This window comes from Camelus dromedarius, chromosome 34 (genome assembly GCF_036321535.1).
Source record: "Camelus dromedarius isolate mCamDro1 chromosome 34, mCamDro1.pat, whole genome shotgun sequence".
NCBI classification, from domain to species: domain Eukaryota; kingdom Metazoa; phylum Chordata; class Mammalia; order Artiodactyla; family Camelidae; genus Camelus; species Camelus dromedarius.
In genome coordinates, this window is record NC_087469.1 from 8,977,932 (window position 1) to 8,999,142 (window position 21,211).

General features: G+C 45.1%; 1 protein-coding gene across 1 annotated transcript; it reads right to left on the reverse strand.

Annotated features, from left to right (window-relative positions):
* Window positions 1-3,231: 3,231 nt before the first annotated feature.
* Window positions 3,232-12,208, reverse strand: SMIM35 (small integral membrane protein 35; the record flags this gene model as incomplete). Its single annotated transcript, XM_064481994.1, has 5 exons — window positions 3,232-9,173; window positions 9,845-9,990; window positions 10,706-10,739; window positions 11,748-11,864; window positions 12,055-12,208. Coding segments are annotated over 4 exons (405 nt in total), but the record flags the coding sequence as incomplete, so codon positions are not given.
* Between the last annotated feature and the right edge of the window lie 9,003 nt (window positions 12,209-21,211).

A 21,211-nucleotide genomic window follows, 5' to 3' on the forward strand; every position in this document is an offset into this window, starting at 1 on the left:
TCAAGCCCCAATCTAGATACTGGAAGGCATGACTCATCCATTTCCTGTAGTGCTTATGGGTTTGAGGGTTTCTTTTCAAGCAAATCCACAATTAAAAATTTTTATTAATCATTTAACATTTTTTTCAGTACCCACCACACCTTCCTCCTGATCAGCTTGGTCTTAACTTCACCTGAGCTCCCACAAACATTTGAAAAGGACACTGGGGCCCAGTAAACACTGACAAAGAAGGGTTGAGTGAGGTGAAATTAGTGTTTTAAAAAGATAACCCTGGTCCATGTACAAGGCATGAGTCCGAAGGGACCAAGCAGGCTGCAGGGAGAACTGGTTGGAGGCATTCACTGTCAGCATTTGATTTCTTCGTGAAACATTAAGCACATACCACGTGCTCGATACGGTGCTTGGCCCTGGGTCATAGGCGGAGAATAAAAGATGCGTGGCTTTGTGGAGGGCTCCATCTGGGTATGAAGATAACCAGTAGACTAACAAACGGTTTATTGTAATCAGTGGCAAGTGAGTGCCATGAGAGAAACTGGCATTCCACACAAGGGATGGAGGCAAGAGGCAGAGAAACTGAACGGGAGGTTGTAGGAGTCAGCTCAGGCTGCCTTGACAAAATACCTTAGGCTGGGTGGCTTCAAAACCATACAAATATCTCTCCATGTTCTGGAGGCTGGGAAGTCCAAGACCAAGGTGCTCGCAGATTCAGTTCTTGGTAAGGGCTCTCTTCCTGATTGCAGATGAGGCTAAAGACTTCAGTGTGGCCCCTTCTCCGGCAACGTACATAGTGGGATGGGACGGAGGTGGGGGGGGGGGGGCGGGGCGGGGAGGGGAGGTTGCAGAGCTCTGGTTTCTCTTCCTCTTCTTACTAGGACACTTTTTCCACTATGAGGGTTCCACTCACAACCTCATCTAGCCCTAATCACATCCCAGAGGCCCCACCTCCTAATACCGTCACATTAGGGGTTAGGGCTTCAACATATGAAGGAGGAGGGCACAATCAGTCCGTAACAGAGACTGAAATGATAATCCCATCAAATGACAGTATGATCAGGGACAGTGGGAACAGAGAGGAAGTGACAGATTCAAAAGAGATTTTGAAGGGAGAATTGGCAAGATTTGATGGCAGGCTGGAGTGAGAAAAATAGGAATCAGGATTACTAACCGTACTCGAATGTGGATGAGGAGAAAAGTGAAATATGGCCACAGAAGGACATGTGGGCAAGGAGGAAGAGGGGAAGTGGTGAGTTCTGGAGTCGATATGACAGGTCAGCCAAGGAGAAGGTCCTCCAGCCATTGGCATGGCTGGCCTGGCACTCGGTGAGAACTCAGGGCTGAAGATTCAGATGGGAAAGTCTTTGTGCTATGACCCACTTGATGGCTGAGCTCACAGCCATAGGTGTGGAGACACAGAAACAGGTGTGCGAAACACCACCACGCACCCCTAACCCCAGCAGCCAACATGCAGTTAGAAGACTCACCCGGCGACCTCCCACCTCGAGGAGAAGCAGGCTGCCGTCCCTCTGCTCTTCGCCGCGCCTGTGCCGGGCAGCCGTCTGGCAGACCCCAGCCAGCGGCCTCACGGGTGCTGTGTTGTTCCTGAGACAATCACAGCCCATCACGAGGGCGCAGCTGAGAGTTTTTAGTAAATGAGCTCATCTGTTGAGCTCGTTAGCTCTGGAGTAGGCGTGGGGAGGGGTGCTGGTCAAAGAAGGTACTATCAGCAAAGGTCTGGGTGGAGGGTGCCACACCTGTATGCCTTTACCTGCACAAGCAAGGAGGGCTTGGTGGAGGCTAAGGCCTCATGAAGGCCCTGGAGAGAATGGAAACAGTCTCAGGATCCTGCTACCCAGGCCCCAACCCCGGCATGATTCTTTGCCCTCCATTTCCCAATGCGCCTCTTTGCCTATTCCCCAGGGCAGTTTCTCAAAGTATCACCAGCATTCGCCACCAGCATTCGAATCACCTGGGGCTGCTCGTCTTCCTAAGCTTCACAAAGCCCAGAGTTTCTAAGGCTAGTTCCCGGGACCTGCTTAGTAAACAAGTTACAGGTGATCAAATTGCAGGTGATTCCCATACACAGGAAAGTTTGCGAGTCACTCCTTTCGCGAATACCTAGACGATTTGCTGCTGCTTCTATTAAACTCAACCCTTCTCTCCCCAACTGCCCCTGGATGGTATCACCCAATCTGTACCTTTCAATGCCTTGGATACTGATGACTTCCAAATACCCCCTCAGGATTTCTCCCCAAACTCTAGTGCTTCCGCAGCAGCTCCATTTGGATGTCCAGCACACATCTCAAAATTATAACGTCAACCACAGAACCCTTGATTCCCTCACACATTCATCCTACCTCCGGTCTCTTCCTCCTGATGGTCCACCACTTACCCAGTTATTGACAACAAAACCCAGGAATCACCCCTTCACAGCCCACATCTGATTCATCAGGTACATCGTATCAGCTCTACCTTCCAAATAGATGGTGAATCCAACCACCCCCAGACTATCATCCCAGTCAAATCCATTATCATGTCTCACCTGGACCAATGTTCGTCCCCTTACTGTCCCTGTTTCCACTCCTGCGCCTTGAGTCTAATCCAGCATGATTCGTGCACTGTACTTAGTCTAGGACCGTAGCCAATGTGATCTTTATAAAATATGACTCAGGTCATGTTATTTCACTCCTGGAAGCCCTCTCCTTTGCTCTTGGTCCAGATGAGAGCGAAAATCCAGCTAAGCTGGTATCTGCCAGCTCTGTCCCTTGCTCACTCTGCTTCAAGCTAATTTCCACCTCAGGTCATTGCCCTGCTCCTCCTAGGTCTTTTCCTGTATTTCCTCCCTGTTTTATTCAAGTGTCATCTCAAATGGAGCCTCCTTGGAGAAGTCTTCGCTGCCCACCCCTCTCCCAGTATCCTCCCCATCTCTATTCCATCCCTCAATCCCCAGCTTTTTCCCGTCAGAGCCCTTATTGTTACCTGTAATTATGTGATATATTTATATGTTTATTTGCTCGTAGTCTGTCTCTCCCAATAAAACAGAAGATCTGTGAAGGCGAGGGCTTTATCTCTTTGTTCATTCCTGCATTCTCACAGCCTAGAGCATAGAGTTTGTATTTGCTGAAGGAATGAATGAGCAAGCAAGTAAATAAATAAAGGCAGACACAATGTAAGGCAATAGGTGCTGTCTTAGCCTACATTGCCCCATCCAGAAGCAGAGCCTGATTCAAGGACTTGTGGGTGGGTGGTTTATTTGGAAGGTGATCACAGGGAACAAGAGTGAGGGACCAAGAGAAGGAAAAGCCAAAACAAGAATATGTTCTCAAGCTGGTCATGCTGGGAGATGCTGGACCTTGATCCCACTGGAATGTTCCTTGGAGCATATAGAGACCTCTTCCAACTGTCCCCTGATCATTGACAGGAGAAGCCCTGATCCATCTGCTCCTGAACCCCACTGGTTGAAGCTTCCCCCAGAGATGCTGACTGCTGTGCACTTTGGGGCTGCCGGTGCATGAGGGTCCATGGACTACCCCTGAACAGAAGGAGCCAGGGCAGAAAGCAAATGATGGGCAGTGGACACTGGAGAAGAGACTTGTCAGCACAGAGGGAGTTGGAGTCCGCTCAGAACTGGGTGGAATCAGAGGTGGAGCTGAGAGGATGTAAGAGAAGAGGCATCAGCTGAATGTGCTGTGACGGAGACGTGCTCGGAGGTTGTAGGAGGGGCGTTTGACCCAGCTAGAGTGTTCAATGCACATTTGTTGCAGTAAAATACATGATTTATTAAATTATGCTAAATGAGGTTAGGAGACTCTCCCGAAACTTGAGATAGTGTAAGATCTGAGCCCGCAATTCAAACCTGGGACAAAGAGACCACACAATTAGTAGAACAAGGGCTATGCGGCGTGATGCAACAGAGTTGAAGAAAGCGAGACACTCACATGGAGGAGGTGTCTATCAGTCCATCAGGCTGAATGGACAAGTCCATGGACAGGCTTCTAAAGCAAGGTGGTTGGTCTGGAGATGCCCCAAGGGCAAACGGGCAGGGCCAACAGACCCAGGGAGTGGGAAGAATGCTCAGGAGTGGAATGGAACTCAAGAGCCCTGGGTTCTATCCCCAACCAGCTCAATCTTACCATGTCACCTCCAGGCCTCAGTCTTCTCATCTGCCAAATGGAGAGAGTAGTGTTCAATCTGACTTGTCTCAGTAATGCACTGGGCATACTGCTGTCACTGACTGTAAGACATCCAGTCCTCTTGTCACTGTGAGCTCTTGGAGGGCAGACACTCTTGTTTTATCTCTGTGTCCTTCACACCCAACCAATGGCTAATATAGAGCATAAGGACTCAGTACATTTTTGATGAATAAATGAATGCATGAAAAATGGATTTCCTCACAAGGAAAAGCATGTGCAAGAAATAGAAGAAGTATAATATCCAAACAGGAGACGGCAGTGATGGTAACGGTAGCCTGAGGCTGAATGGATCCTTGGGAGACATTAGACTGAGACAAAAATAAAGCAGGCTGTACATAAACTTGATTTTCCTTTCAGGCTTGTCATCTTCTTGGCTTCGTCCTGGCATATCATGATTATTCCCTTCCCTGCTGTTCTCACCCTGTAGCTCTTAGGTGCTGGAGAGACTCAGGGCTACAGACTAAACAGGAAGCCTAGAGCAAGGGGATGTGGTCAGGAGGCAAGGCGAAGGACCGTGAAAACATTGAACATGCAGCCGTTCACCCCTTCAGCAAACATTCATTGAGAACCTGCCCTGGGCAGGCCCTCTGGGAATACAGCAGGCAACAAGACACAATCTGCTCCTCCTTGGCTTACCTCTGCTGTATACACACACACACACACACACACACACACACACACACACAGCCCACTCAGAGCTTCTCCGCCTACCTCGTCCCCTGCGCCCTCCCCCAGTACTGTGGAACTGAAGTCACCCACACTCTGAAATAGCCTTGCAGCTGGAAGGACCCTCAGTGTCCTCAAGTCCAACGTCAGCCTTATACAAACAAGGCCCCTGGGGCCCACCAGCTCCTGGGACTAGAACAGAAGACAGGGTTCTGACATTGTCCAGCCCCCTCCCTCCCCACGGCTCCCTGCCCGTGTATGAGAAGCCTCATCCGAGGTTTTGGGGAGGAGGAGACAACCCCCGTGGGTCTGGAGGAAACATCCCGGAGACGGAGTCTACTGAGACCTCCAGCGCTGCCCCACCGGCTGTTTTGCTGGCCTGCTGCTGCTTGGGGGGTGGGGACAGAACATTTTCACTTCTGGTCCCCAAGTGTGAGAATTCACCAGGCCACTGGCTTCCTGTTTTGTACCAGATCTGCTTAAATATCACGGCTTCTAGATGGTTTTTGATCACTAAGCAGTTTTTTAAAATACAGTAATAATACTCCCATGAGCTCCCACTTCGAGGTTCTAAGAACCCCAAGCCAGAGAGAGGGGTATCGTAGATGTTGGCCCCTCTGTGGCTGCTGGCAGGAGCAAGGTCATGACGACGGAAAAGGAAGCTGCAGGAGGGCAGAGCCCCCTCCTCACCTGCGCAGCCTCTTCGTGGGCTTGGCCATCCCTTAGGTTGTCCCTTCAATAGGAAAAGTCACTGTGTCTGCACTTTCTCCAGATTTGTATCTGCTGATGATTAAAGGGTGGGACATGATGCAGGACGGGAAGAGAAAATCCAAAGCTTTGGTTTTCAGAGCACCTGGGATTGGACCAGGGATGAAGCAAGACCCAAGATGCCCCCAAAGAGACCGAAGAAGCCTCCAATATAATTTCCTGAGAAGTTCCTGGCTGCAGCCAGAGCCGTACAAGTCACCATGGAGAACTCAGAAAAGGTGTTAAGACCTGATTTTTGCCTACAAGAAGTATTCATCAAATAGGAGGGAGTGAGGTTAATCTCAAGAGAGACTGGGTTCCCCCACAGTGCTTAGCACAGTTCCTAGCACATTATAGAAGCTTCATGAATGAATACAAGGGAATGATCATAAGTTATGGGAGCCAGAGAGTATTTTGTATTAAAAAGCAGAGGACAAGAAGATCTCCAGGTCTTAAAGAACTTTGGGGATGTGAAAATTGAGCGAGCACAAAGAACAGGCAGAATTCGGTGATTTGGAGGCCATATAGGGGATATAAAAAATAATAGAAAGAATAAGGAATGGGTCAGTGAGAAGTTCAGAGCTGAGGACAGAAGCCCTTCTCACCACACCAGGGGACCCAGAAAAGAGATTAGAGACCAGAGGGAGGGGCCTGCTTCCTTGGGGACCGGGAGCTTGGGAAGCTGCTAGCCTGGGTAGAGGCTAAAAGTAACAGAGGATTATAAGGAAAATAAATTCTGGCCTGGCCTAAGCAAATCATTTCACTAGAACTTGAGCCTCTGTTCCCTCACCTGGAAGCTGGGAGTATGCAGTGAGACAGTGCGTATGAAATCCCTGCTCTGCACTGATATGTGTCCAGCAAGCATTAGTGTTTTGTCTTCCTGCTAAAGAACAGCTTGGTTGGGAGTGGTCCAGTCTGGGATGCTGGTCGAACTTATCCAAGGTCAAAGACAGACTGAGTAATATTTACGATCCTCAAGCATCAGGGTCTAAAGGAACTAAAAGGTCACCTTTCAGTTGCCACCTCCTGAGTTAGAGCGTTATAACTACACTTGGTACTTACATCTTTTGTTTCTTGAATGCCTACTATGTGCCAAGTCCTATGGGAAAGACAGAGAGTACAGAGATTAAAGATAGTAATAATAAGACCCTCTTTTTTCCCGCAAGAAAAAGAGAGGAGACTTGGAGAAGCAGTACAATCCCTGAATTTCTAGATGCTGAAACGAAAGCCCAGGGTGGGGACGTGATAGCCCGCGGCCACACAGCATGGCAGGACAGGTCAAGACCAGACCTTCATCTACGGTGTTCAGCCCTCCTCCTACCGAGCCCTGAGGTCAGGCTGCATCTGTGCGGCCTCAGGCTCTACTCGGGCTCCAGTGCAGTCAGTGGCTGGCTGTACAGCCTACCTCTGTAAGCCTCAGTCTCTCCATAAGTAAAAGGGGGCCAATAATCATCTCCATGTCACAAGGTTGCAGGAGGCTCTGGCACGGCCGTGAGTCTGGGTGCCCGGCCAGTGCCCAGAACAACCAGACCTAGAGCCAGATTTCTAGGCACCTGCTCCCTAATCATTTCTGAATGAGTTGGAATCTGCCTCCAACAAAAATATGGATAATCCTAGGGTGGGGCCTGGGGCCCCAGAGGAAAGAAAGCTGTGCTAGCCAGACTACGGAAGTCAGGAAAGCGAGGGGGAGGCAAAGAGGACCGGGAACACGTCAGAGGACCTTAAAAGAGGAAGTGGCTCAGTCTCAGTTCCGCTCCCAAGGATAGGAAATACCCTCCATTCTCCCGGCCCTCCGCATCTGTCCCTGTCTCCTTACCTGATACCACCAAACCTAGGGCCAAGACCACCTGGGCCCTGCGCTCCATCCTTTCGGTTTCCCCAAGGGCACTGAGTTCTGAACACTTGCAGGGGCAGACCCAGGCTCCACGCTGAGCAGGGCATGGTTGAGGTTTTATTGAGACTGGACAACCCCTGGGCCAAGAAATGGAACTCAGCCCTCAGAACTGAAGTTCAAGGAAGAAGGCCACCAAAGTCAGCCCATCTCCCTGACCCCTAATAGGCCTTCAAGGAAGGGAGGGATCCAGAGTCACTGAGGCTATTCCCCACCTTCACCTACTCAGGAGTAGAAGAGATGGGGCCCAGTTGAAGACCTCCAAATCCAGAGACTGGGTTTATTAAGTAGGAGCCTGGCTACACTAGGAGAATGGCCCCCAGACCGTGGCAGGAAGTGAGGGGATAGGATCTGGTAAGTCCTCTCTCTCCTTCCTTTTTTTCTCTGCAATCTGCTAGAACCCAGAGCAAGAAAGACACCAGGCCTCTGTCAAGAGAGGATAGGAAGACAAATCATATGGCCTTTGGCCTCCTCGCCTGCCATTGTCCTGGGCCTCTGCATCTCATTGGCTTTCTTGCTGGGACATGAGTGGGGAGACTGGCGGCTGGTAGTTGTAACTGCAGGTGTCGGCATTGGCAGGGCCCCTCTCAGACCCTGCTCCATCCACAGCTGCCCCAGGAACTCAGTGTCTGTCTCTGGATTGAACAACTCCGCCCTGAGCACTTAGGCTAACATCCCCACGTGGGCTCCACCTCAGGTCCAGCAGGGCACAGATGGGAGGAAGAAGTGATGACTCATGAGCAAACTGTTTGCTGTCCACCAGGCTATTCTTGGTTCTTGATTTCCCGTGTACATTAGCTGTGTGTGTGTGTTTTTTTTTTTTAAGCCTAATTTGGGTTCCTGTTCCCCACTCCTGCCATTTCTGGTCCACCTTCCACATCCCAGGGCAGGCCTTGCACAGGAAATGGAGAACATCTGGAGCCAGAGCTCTCCCTACCATGCCCATCCCATCCCAGGAACCTAAAAACAAGAACGTATTTCTGGACTGTTCTCAGCACTGCTCTCAAAATTGTTTAGGAGGCACAGAGGCTGGTCAGCAGCAGAGAAAACAGAGCCAGATGGAGGCCAGGTGTATGAGAGGGCATGAGGGGTGCGGGGGCGGGGGGGGGGTGCTGTTGAAAGTGCCAGAAACACGTGCAGAGCGGAGCAGGGCAGAGTACAGGCCCCAGCTCAGCCTTCAGCTCTTAGGGGAAGTTGGTTCTGGGAGGAAAATTAAAAAGCTCCTGGAATCACCTCCCTGCCACATGGCTTGGCCTCCTGAGGGTATGACAGGTTTCTGGCCCTGGTGTCGGCTCTGCAGGGGAAGTGACAGGGGATGCTCCACGTAGTGCTGCCCTCTGGAGCCTCCAGGCCCCACCCACACCCGCCGAGCTGGGAGGACTCTGCTCTCCAGGGCACCTGGAACTCCTCCCACAGGCTCAGGGGCCTCTGGGAAACCAGCCCTACCTCTCTTGGGAATGTCCACCTCTCTGTTTCTGTGAGAAAGACACCATGACTTCCCCAGACACTGTCCCCAGAGGCCTGACTCCCTGCGGGACTCTCAGGCCTCAGCCTGGTGGTGTGCCTGGAGAAGATTCCTCATGTCCACGAGATGGGCCAGGCCAGGCCCTGAAGACCCAGGGGGCAAAGGCAGCCCAGGGGAGCCCAGGAGAGGCAGGTGCTCAGCCAGGAGCCTCCTCCTAAAGAAAAAGAAAAGGGACAGTGACAAAGAGACACATCTTGGGAAGGATTCCTCTAAACCATCACGTCTGGGCGGAGGAGCACGACAGAGGGAGAAACACGTGGGGAAGCTGAGTGTGGGCTCCAGTGAGGAGGAGATGAGAGAGAAACAGAGGGTCCGTGAGGGACTGCTGGAGGGAGGAGATGTTTAGATGGGAGAAAGCAACTGTGATGCAGAGATGGGGTGGGCTTGAAGGCAGACGTGGAAGGGTGTGACCAAAGGGTCAGCCACCCAGAAGCAGGGACAGCTCCAGGGCTCAGAAAGTTCAGAAAGAAGCACTACAGTGATGCTCCTTGAAGAGGGTTCCCTTTTGGAACTTTCATCTCAGAGCAAAGGATTGAGATAGAAAGCCCTACTCGAGAAGCTTCCATCTGATTAGAAATAGAACTTCCCCAGGAAAGAAAGACAGGACATGGATCAGGTGGACAGGTGGCAAAGGAGTGACCGGTGCTGGCAGGAGGTGGGGGAACAGCATGACCAGAGACCATCTCCTACCGCACCCACTCCCCAGAAGGCGGGGGATGAACTGAATCCTCTCTGGATTCCAAGCAGTCCCTGGTGCTGGCCTTGGGTGCGTGGACTATCTGAGGACCACACTGGAACATCAGACTCACTCAGGAACTCACCAACCTTCCACTCACTTCTCCGGGACTGCAGAACGCTGACACTCCCCTCATCAGACAAGCCTGTCGGAGAACTTCATGTAGCCGCCGTCTGGACTGCTGATGTGGCCACTGATGGTGAAGGGTGGACCCATCTCTAACTCCTTCAGGTTCCTGAGAAGGATGCTCCAATCAGGTTACTGGGGCTGGGAACTTGGCCTCTCCCTGGGAGCCCAACTCCCTAGACCAGAGCCTGGGAAGAACTTCCCATGATTCACTGACTCACTGACTTATCTTCCAGAATCAGAGTTACCCCATCTCTGAGATCGGGCGAGGAGCAGGCCTGCCCTGTGGCAGAGAGCAGATGAGATGACTTACTGCGAGCGGACTTTCTGACTCCCACTCTGTGAATCCCGATTGTTTTCACGTGCTCCTCTCTTTTGACACCATATTATGCCTGAGATTATATTATTTGTAGTCAAGCATGTGTCCACCACAGACAGTGAAATGCATAAAGACAGAGGCTATGTTCAGTATCTCTGTATCCTCAGAAACTAAAACCACAATACCTACCACAATAGATCCTTACTGAATAAATGATGGGTGAATCCATAAATGAATTGATGGATGGATGGTGCCCTCATGGGGGGGTGAATGTTAAGACAATCACTGTCATCAGGACCTTACATGATCCTGTTCATGGTCAAGTTTTCATTCATGGAACTTTCTAAATGGACCCTGGCTCCTTTCTTTTCTCTTGTTTGCTTAGGGGCACAGGGAGGAGACAGGGAAGGGAAGCAGTAAGTTTTGGCTCCATCTTTGATTTTCTTCTCAGGCATATCAAACCCCCCACCACCATCCCACCCAGATGTACCATGAATCTACTCACCGGACTTGGTACAAGTTGAAGACAAAATTAGGCCCTAGGAAGATAATTGGAAAAGAGGGGTTAGTACCTCCGGGGAGGGCTACCCATCACTCTTCTGGGAACACCGGTTTCTCCCTCATCCCTGTCTAGGAGGCATGGGGTGGCTGGGCTGGGCCTCAGGATACTGTGGGAGGGTCCCAGTCTCATTCAGTGTCTGCTTCCTACCCCCACCCATGAGGGCAGCCCATCTTCCCAGATGGAAACACCAGCTTTTGGGAGAATAGGTCCTGCCACTGGGGATACCTCCATCAAGGGCACTGATTCCCCTGGGAAGGAGGCTTCAATTCTGACTCTACCACTTTCCAACCCTGTGACTTTAGCCTCACACCCTCATTTATTAAAAAAAAAAAAAATAGAGACTAAGTATTCCACCTTTATATGGAACTTAAAAAAAAATCGTATTAGGCAAAAGTGCATTGGCACACAGCAGGAGCTCAACAAACGTCCGTGGAAGGTGCTGAAGTTTGTGGCAGACCCGGGAGATGTTCTCGACCTCTTGGCACTCCTGCTCACCCGGGTCCTATGGGAAGTGCATATACAGATCAGAGGCGGGAGCACCGCAGCGAGTTCCAGGAGATGCCCAGAGGGGCTGAAGCATCAGCAAGCTTAGGGGAGGGCCCCAAGACCCACAGGCAGAGCAAGAGAGGCAGAAGGAGCCAGAGAAGGGGACACCTGCAGCTTGCCCTGTCTGGCCCATTGCCCTTGGCCTCAAGGCCCACACAGGCCTTGGGGATGGACTCTTGTGAGCTCTGAGGGGAGAGAAAGCTGGCTGCTGGCTGGGGTGGGAAGAACCCCTACTCCCTCAATAGAGGCCCAAGTACCCCACCCCCAACACCTCAAGTGCTCAGCCACCCACTCAAGTCTTCAACCACTGCAGCCACCACAGGAAATATTTTTACATGACACCATGCTGAAGAGTTTGCAGCCCCGCCTGGCCTGGCCAAATGCTACAGGAGAGGAGGGCTGGGCAGAGCTGGGGCGACAGGGTCCAGTGCTCACTCACCCTCCCAGCAGTACCCGCGCTGGTACCACTTGGCCAGGCTGTAGCCCAGGATGGACACGAGCAGCAGCGATAGCCCCACGCAGAGGATCAGGCCCAGGGTGCTAATGGAGTCGTCACCTGCAGAGAGACACACCTCCTTGGCCGGCTGCCCAGAACCCTCTCGCAGCCCCGTATGCCAGCTGACCTGCGCCATGTTTCACATATCCTCTCCTCCCTCCCCACTGCCATCAAGATGACTGTCCCCTGAGTATCTGGATCTGAGCTAGCGAGTCCAGCTGAGCTGGACTAAGATGTGAATGTCTGATACCTGATTTTTTAGAGGCAGCTTGTTTATCCAAAGTAACAGTCCTCTGACAATAGAGATAGTTTGGAGCTGGGAGGCCCGCCTGAAGCCACAGGCATTCTACTTGTTGAAAAAGGCACTGCTGTTTGGGGAGGAGCCCAGGAGGTCTCTCCTCGCATCAAGCAAGAAGGGCAGCCTGGAAGGTCCCAGGAGCAGAGACACGCAGAGCCTCGGTTCTCTCCCCTCCGAGCCCACATAAGTGGTGACAGAGTGCTAACCCTTGGGCTCTGTTTGCTACTTATACTTACCACTTCTTCCCTTTTTGTGGTGTGAGCTCTTAGCTAAATTTATGTTTTGTTTGTGCAACCAAGAAAGAGAAAGAGAGAAGCTGGAAACTTGCTGAAGCAGAAGTCGAGAGGGAAATCAGGTTTCAGGAAGAGGCTGATCATGGGAGCAGGAAAGGACCCACCTCTGCCAGGGCAGGGAAGGAAGAGGAGAGGCAGCCCCGCTCCTGCTGGATAAGGAGCCAGGAGTGAGAAATAATAAAACTGATTCCCCATCTCCATGGCCCTGGAGTTCCAAGGCTCCAGAGGCGTTGCCGAGAGGCCAGGCAGGGCAGTGTTACACACAGCTTTGGCACAGCAGGCTTGAGTCTGAAGCCCATGCCCATTTGCAAAATCTGGGACCTGAGTAAATCCGTTTCCGTTGCTAGACTTCAATTTGGTCTTATGGAGAATAAGAATAACAATAAATACACATAGAGGTGTTGTAGTGGTTAATGGTGATGCCATCTACAGAGCACTTGGGAGAGGACCTGTCATACACTAATTGCTCAATAAATGTTAATTATATCATTACTATTGTTGTCATTATTATCAGCAAATGGTGCAATTGTATTCTTAAGTATTTCACAATTCCCCCACCCAAGATTTCTCTCTTGCATGGCCCTGACCCTTCTTCCCATTAAAGCAGCCAGGTTGGTCTCAGAGAGAATATGACAGCCAAATGCAGAGAGAAAGGCTCTCTCCCCCTACTCGTAGATTTCAAAAGCCTGGGCCCTTAGAGAAAGGAGAGGACTCACAGCATAGGCAAGAGGTGAGCAGAAGCAAGATTGCGCTTCTCACTGTATTAGAGAAAAATCTCCAGCCTGGGGGAAGGGAAGGAAGAAAACTAGGCAAGAGAGATGGGGCGGGTGGGGTGGGAAGAGAAGCACTGGAAAATATTGGAAAGATGTCATTGAGCCCCAGAGAGAAAGTCCTTGTTCCCTGATCCAAAGTGGAGCCCCAGGGAGTCAACAGAATTCCCAGAAAAAGCTGTGGGACCTGAGAGCTGGACTGAGCCCCAGAAAGACAGCAAGAGCCCAGTAAGGAGAGTCAGATTGGAACATCTGGGCAGATGGAGCCTCAGGCAGCCTTGAAGCGTTGCTGTGCCCTCTCATGCGTGGGGGCAACCAAATGATTTCTGCCCCCAAGAGAGGTGGGGAAGTCACAGAGAAGCCCTGCAGACCCGACGGAGTCATGCAGCTGGGATCCAGAGACACCTTGGCAGCACCGTGTTCGGCTGATATTCAAAGCCCAGGCCAAGTGACCCCGCTGCTGTGAGTGTCAGTGTGAGCAGACAGCGTCAGGGACTGTGCACCTGGCCCCCACCCCTTAAGTCCTCAATTGAAGGAGGAAACAGGGATCCCCAAAGCCGCTAATGGCGTCTTCTCTGTGCCAGGCACTTGTTCTTGGCACTTGTATCATGGCAATAAACAAAACATAAAAATCTTTGCCTTCATGAAGAATATATTCCAGTGGAGGGAGACAATTGAAAAAAAAAGGAAAGAAGTTATATAATATATTGAAAGGCAATACATGCTAGGGAGAAAGAGATAAAGCAGAGGAAGAGATAGAAAGCTCTGTGGGGATGAGAGTATAGTTTTAAGTGGTCAGGAAAAGCCTCCTGTAGAATGTGACAGTTGAGAGGAAAGCCATAGGTGAGAGAAAGAACAAGCCAGGTAGATAGCCAGGTAAAAAGTGTTAGGCAGAGGATGCAGCAGATAGAACTGGGGCAGGAGACTGCCAAGCAGCTTCCAGGAATATCAGGGAGGCCTGAGTGATGAGCAGGGGCAGGGGGTGAGGGAGAGCAGCAGGAGGTGGGGTGGAAGGAGCCAGAAATGCAGTGCTTTGAAGGCAATGAGGGGAGTTTGGTTTTTCCTCTGAGCAAGACCAGGAGCAGTGAAGTGACATGATCCATTGTTTTCAAAGGACCACTCCGCTGGCTACTGTGTTAAGAATAGATGGGGCAGCGGGGGATGAAGATGGGAGACCAGCCAGGAGGCTACTGCAAAGATCCAAGCAAGACATGATCATTGGAGGGAAGCAATGCAAGAAACTGAGAGGCAAAGTCAGAGAGAGACCATCTATGTGGATAAGAAAGCAGCACAGTGACCCAAGAGCTCAAGCCTCCAGGAGCTAGGGGTGGGTAGACAGATGACCCAACAAATCATGGTAGGAGTATTGTGCTGTTTGTGGAAGCTGGAGTTTTAAAGGGTTTCATCGAAGAAGACTGTCCAGGAGTAGAAAGTACCCTCAGGAAAGCACCAGCAGGGAAATCACAGCCTTCCAGAGACCCAGCTGGTGAAGGAAGGAGATGTGCTATCTCTGTTTGCTACCATTTTGTCCCCATCGCCAACAGTGCCTTCTGACTTAGGTGGCTTATAGACACATTAACTACTACCTGTTTTACCTCTTTATCATTCCAGGATGCCCCTTTAACTAATATTCTTTACTCATTCCCCCTTTTGTATATCTTTAAATTTTTATTATAAAATATTTCATGCACACAGAAGCGTATAGAATAACATGATGAACATGCATGTGCCTATGACTAGTTGTCAAAGAATTCTAAAATTTTGCCATTCTTGCTTATTAATCATCTCAATTTCAGAGTAGTCCTCTCCTACCTCTTCCTCTGAGTAACTTTTCTCCCTAATTTGGTGTTTAGCATCCTTGTGCATGGTTTTTGTACTATTATTTCATTTCTCCCAATAATTCAATATATGTATAATGAAATGAAATAATAGTGTGTGTGTACATATATATATATATATATATATAATTTTGCATGTTTTCAAACTTTATAAAAATGACAGTAGGATTACTTCCACTTCCAGCCACCGTGGAATAAAGAAGGCCAGATATACTCTGCCTTAAACATCTAGAAAACCAGACAAATATATGAAATAATGGAGAGAGGCAGTACAAGACGGTGATGTCTGAAAGAAGGAAATGAAATGAACCATGCTCCACAACTGCCGAGTTTATTGCCTGGAGTGAGTTTCCAACTTACAGTACAGGGAGGTGAGACCCAAAGAGAGCCTAGCACTCCAGGTTGAGGGGAAAGAACGTGGCATCTGGGAGACGAACGCAGCTTGAATTTATGGGACCAAACACTAGAGAGGAAAGTCTACATAGAGAGATTTCCAGAATCTGCAGAGGGAACCCCTGAAAACTTTCTCTGTGGCTTGTCTCTTACTTTTGTTTATGATGTCTTTTTCTGAGCAGAATTTTGACTTTTATTTTAGTTCAATTAATCCATATTCATGGTTTTAAAAATCTTATTTAAGAAATCCATCTCTACTCCAAGATATACTCTTTCATTTTCTTCTAAAAGTTTTCAAATTTTGTCTTTCATAGGACATGAATCTAACCAGAATTCATTTTTCTATACATTATAAGGTGATGATCTAGCTTTTAAATGGAAAATTAATTTTCCATACTTTTCCCCAGTGATCTTCATTGCTACATACATCTTCATCTACTTGCATACATCAAGTTTTACAAAAATGTATGTTTCTTTTCCTGAACTCTTGTCTCTGTCGGTTAAATGTCTATCACCATGCCACTTCTACATTACCTTAATTACTATGGCCTCATAATAATCTTGATCACTAATAAACACTTCTTAGTCTCTCTCTGAATCTTAGAATCAGCTTTTCAAGAACAGTGAAAACTCCTATTAGAATTTTGATTTGGATTGCTGTGGATTTATAAGTTCATTTGGGTAAAACCGATATTGTGACTTCACATTTATAAGTATGACATATATTTTCATTTATTTGTGTCATCTTTTATAGGCTATCATATGTTTCATAGGCTATTATATGTTTCCTTCTTAAAGGTTTTACATACCTCTTATTGGATTTATTCTTAGGAATTTTATAGTGTTGCTACTGTGAGTGGGAACTTGTTTTGTGTATATTAATCTTATGTCTAGCAGTGTTACTAAACTCTTTTATTCTAATAGTTTTCCTGTCTAGATAGGTAGACTATCATATTATCTGCAAATGGGGGCAATTTGGTCTCTTACTTTCCTATTCTTATCTCTTTAAATTTACTTGTCTTATCTTATTGTATTGGTTAGATCTTCCAGTATAATGCATTATAATATATGTATTTAATGCCCTAAATTTATTCCTAAGTATCACTTTAGCTTCATTCTGTAAGGTTTGATATATAATATTTTTACATATACCTGTGTCTGATTTAAATATTTTGTAATTTCAAATGTTATTTTCTCTTTAATCCATGAATTCTTTGGCAGTGTCTTTTTAGTTTTCAAATATATGGGATGAGATCTTTGTCTTTTTACTGTTTAAGATAGATACTGATTTTAGAATGATGGCTGACATTCTTTACAAGAAGAGTAAGTTAAATTAATTTCAATAGTGGCTCAATGTTTTCATTTAATTTATGAAGTCACAGTAAAGCTTTTGGAAGCTCATTCTGTATAATAGAACATATGAGATTATTGTGAATGCTATTAAATATTCAGTTTAAAAATTTAACGTTAACAATGAAGTTGTTTTTGCATTTTTCATACTTTTTTCATTTGGGCTTCAGTCTTGAATATTTTTTCTGATCTATTTCCTACTTGACTAATTCTCTTAAGCTGTGTCTAATTTGCTATTAAATCATCCTTTGTATTCTTAATTTCAGTTATTGTATTTTTCATTTTCAGTGTTTTAATTATTTTTATAATTTCTAATTATTTGTTGAATTTTTCCATCAAGTCATTTAATTTTATATTATTTGTCACACCACTTTATTTTTATAGGTTGTTCTAAGCCTTAAAATATGAATCTTTAACTTATCACAGTCATATATAAGTTAAAAGTAAAAGGATAAATAAAAATATATCATGCAAAAACTAATCAAAAGAAAGCTGAAGTGGCTAAATTTATATCAAAGTAGTTTCAGAACAGAAAATACTAACAAGAATAAAGAAGGACATTTTATAATGATAAAGGGCTGATTCATCAAAAGCACATAGCAATCCTAAATGTGTATGCATCTTCATTATACAACTTTAAAATACAAGAAGGAAAAAATGAACAGAACTGAAAGAAAAACTAGACAAACCTACAATTACCACTGGAGAATTCAACTCTCCCCTCTCAGTAATTGATAGAATGGATGTAATCAGAAAAGATATTGAAGAATGAACATTACCAGCCAACTTGACTAAGCAGGCATTTACAGAATAATACATCCAACATCTACTAAGTACACATTCTTTAAGTATACATGGGGCATTCATCAAAATAGATCATATATTAAATTATAAAACAGTCTAAATAAAATTTAAAAGATTGAAATCATATGCACTGACCACAGAATTATATGGAAATGAAAACAAAAATCTGGAAAACTTCTCAGTATTTGAAAAACAACACACTTCTAAATACTTCAAGGGTAAAAGAAGATATCACAAGAGAAACTAGTGAATATTTAGAACTGAATAATAGTGAAAACACAACATATCGAAAAATGTGGATTGAGGAGACAGTCTAGGGAAATCAAAGCATCGGGAATCTACAGGATGGAGGTGAGAGCTGCACAGAGAACCCCAGAAGTGTGTAGAGGGTCCCCCTAAAGTATTCAGTAAGGCATGGATCAGCACATATGTGTGAATAAACTACCTAAGGACAGAGTGATAATCATCTGAAGGGATTAGTGAAAACAGTGTCTGGCATACAAATAAGGTTGAGAACAGTGTGTGTTCCCATAATCCAGACTGCAAACATTCATAACTCACAGGACATTGGCTAGAGAACTCAGCAAGATCTTACCTCCGAAGTGGGGAATAATTCGCCCAAGACCAAGAACTGCTGTGGACCCACCTAACAAATCATAAAAGCAAGACCAGAAGGGATCAAACTGCTCCCAAATAACTTGACTGCTTCCCATAATATGTATAGGAAAACAATAATATCCAGCACTCAACAAGGTCAAATTCACAACATCAGGTATCCAATCAAAGATTACCAGACATGCAGAGAACCAGAGAAACATGACCCATAATGATGGGAATAATTAATCAATTAAAACCTACTCAGAACTGATGAATATATTAGAGCTGGCAAACAAGGACATTAAAGTAGTTGTTATAACTGTATTCCTCATGTCCAAAAATTAGGTAGAGAGATTCAAGATATAAAAAAGACCCAAATCATATTTCTAGAAATGAAAACCACAATATCTGAGATAAAAATATATTAGATGCAATTAACAGCAGATCAGACATTACAGAAGAAAAGCAAAGTAGTGCACTTGAAAACACAGCAATAGAAACTGTCCAAAATGAAACACAGAGGAAAAAACAATAAAGCAAATAAACAGAGTACCAGTGGGGTGTGGGACAACTTCAAACAACCTAGTATATGTTTAATTAGAGTTTTCAAAGGAGAAAGGGAGAATAGAAGAATATTTGAAGAGACATGGCCAAAATGTTTCCAAACTTGAAGAGTCCATCAAGTTATTTATTCAAACAATGCATTTTCTTCCCTACAAGGAATTCTGGTACCCATGGTTGGCATCATAATCTATTTTCTTTTTCATTGTATCAAGGAAAGCCTGGACTATCCTTAGGAAGGTAAGGACTACATTTCCTTCAACCAACTCTCCGTAAGAACACTCTTTTCAACTAGAGTGTATGTGTAACATGGAAAGTATGTAGGACAAGAGTATGTTCTCTGATTAGAGCTTGGGGTGCACGTTTTCTGTATGACTTTAAAGGGCAAAGCCAAATACTTAGAACTAAACCAAGCAGATGAATATAAGTCGGGGTGTATTTTCCTAGTAGTAAGATTGTCTTCTCCACAAATTCCAAGTTTAAGGCATGGTAAATAAAACCACATTGGTTCCAAAGGTGTTGCTATAGATAAAAATTCTCTCAGATTTTTCAAATAAGCTGTCAGATTTGTGAAAAAAATCTGCCACCACTTTTTTTGTTTAAGTTAGTTTTTACTTTTTTTAAGCTGCAATATTATTACCACCATTATGTAGTTTAAGGAAACTGTAAATAGATTTAGGCTAAGGAAATAACTGCAATTAGCCATGTGATAAGTATAACACTGTATTGTTGGGTTTGTAACATTAATAAATGTGATATATATAATGACAATAAACAAAATGGGGAAATAAAGTAGAGCTATATAGATGTAATGTCTCTATACATCACTAGAATTAAGCTAGTATAAATGTGAAGCTAATTCTGATTTAAACTAAGATGTATACGGTAAACCCTAGAGCAACCACTAAAAAGGTGAAAAAATATTAGAAATTAAAATGCTACATTAGAAAACATCCACTTAATGCAAAAGAAAGTAATAAAAGAAAACTAGAGGAACAAAAAAAGACATTGGTCATATAGAAAACAAAAAGTAAATGGCAGTTATAAATCCACCTATAGCAATAATAGCATTAAATATAAATAGATTAAATAATCAAATAAAAAGGCAAAGATTGTCAGACTGGATTAAAAATAACAGCATGGCCCAACTATATGCTACAACTTAGTTGTATCTCCTGTAGAATAGTTGTAGATAAAGTAGTGTTTAGAGGGAAATTTATAATTGTAAATGCAAGATTTAAGAAAGAAGAAATAAAAAAAAAAAGAAGAAATACCTCAAATCAGCAGTCAAACCTACCACCTTAAGGCGCTAGAACAAAGAGGACAAACTAAACATATAGCAAGGAAAAGAAAGGAAATAGTAAAGATTAGAGTGGAAATTAGTTAAATAGAAAATAGAAAACAATAGAGAACATAAAGGAACAGAAGTTGGTTCTTTGAAAAGATCAACAAAATTGATAAAACTTTAGCTAGATTGACCAAGAAAATAAAAAGAAAGGAAAGACTCAAATTACCAGAATCAGGGATGAATGAGGGGACATTACTACCAACCTTACAAAAATAAACAGGATTATAAAGGAATACTATGAACAATTGTACACTAACGAATTATATACCTTAAATGAAATGAACAAATTCCTAGAAAGATGCAAACTTCTAAAACTGACTCAGGAAGAAATATACTCTTTGAGTAAATGTAACAAGTGAAGAGATTAAATTACTATTAAAAAATCTGCCCACAAAGAAAAGCTCAAGCTCAGATAACTTGACTACTGAATTCTACCAAACATTTAAAAAAGAATTAATACCAATTCTCCATAAACTCTTCCAAAAAACGGAAGTGAAGGGAACACTTCTCAACTCATTTTTATAGAGCCAGTATTACCCTAATACCAAAACCAAAGACATGACAAGAAAAGAAAATTATAAGCAAATGTCTCTTATGAATATGGACACGAAAAACCTCCGCAAAATACTAGCAAACCTAATCCAGCAACATATAAAAAGAATTATACATCATGTCCAAGTGGGGTTTATCCCAGAAGTGCAAATTTGTTTCAACATCTGAAAATCAATTAATATAATACATTATATCAAAAGAATAAAAAACAAAAATCATATGATCATCTCAGTAGATGACAACAACTCTCAACAAATGAGGAATAAAAAGGAACTTGTTCAAACTTGATAAAAGACCTTTATGAGAAACCCACAGCTAACATCAGACTTAACGGTAGAAAGACTGGATTTCCTCCTAAGATCAAGAACAAGACAAAGATGTCCATTCTTGCCACTTCAAGTCAACATTTTACTGGAGGTTTCAGCCAGAGCAATTAAAGCAATAGAAAGAAATAAATGGCATTCATATGGAAAAGGAAGAATTGAAAATATTTCTATTCATAAATGATATCTTATACATAAAAAACCCTAAGAAATCCACTGAAAAACTATTAGAACTAATTAACAAGTTCAGCAAGGTTGCAGGATAGAAGATCAATATACA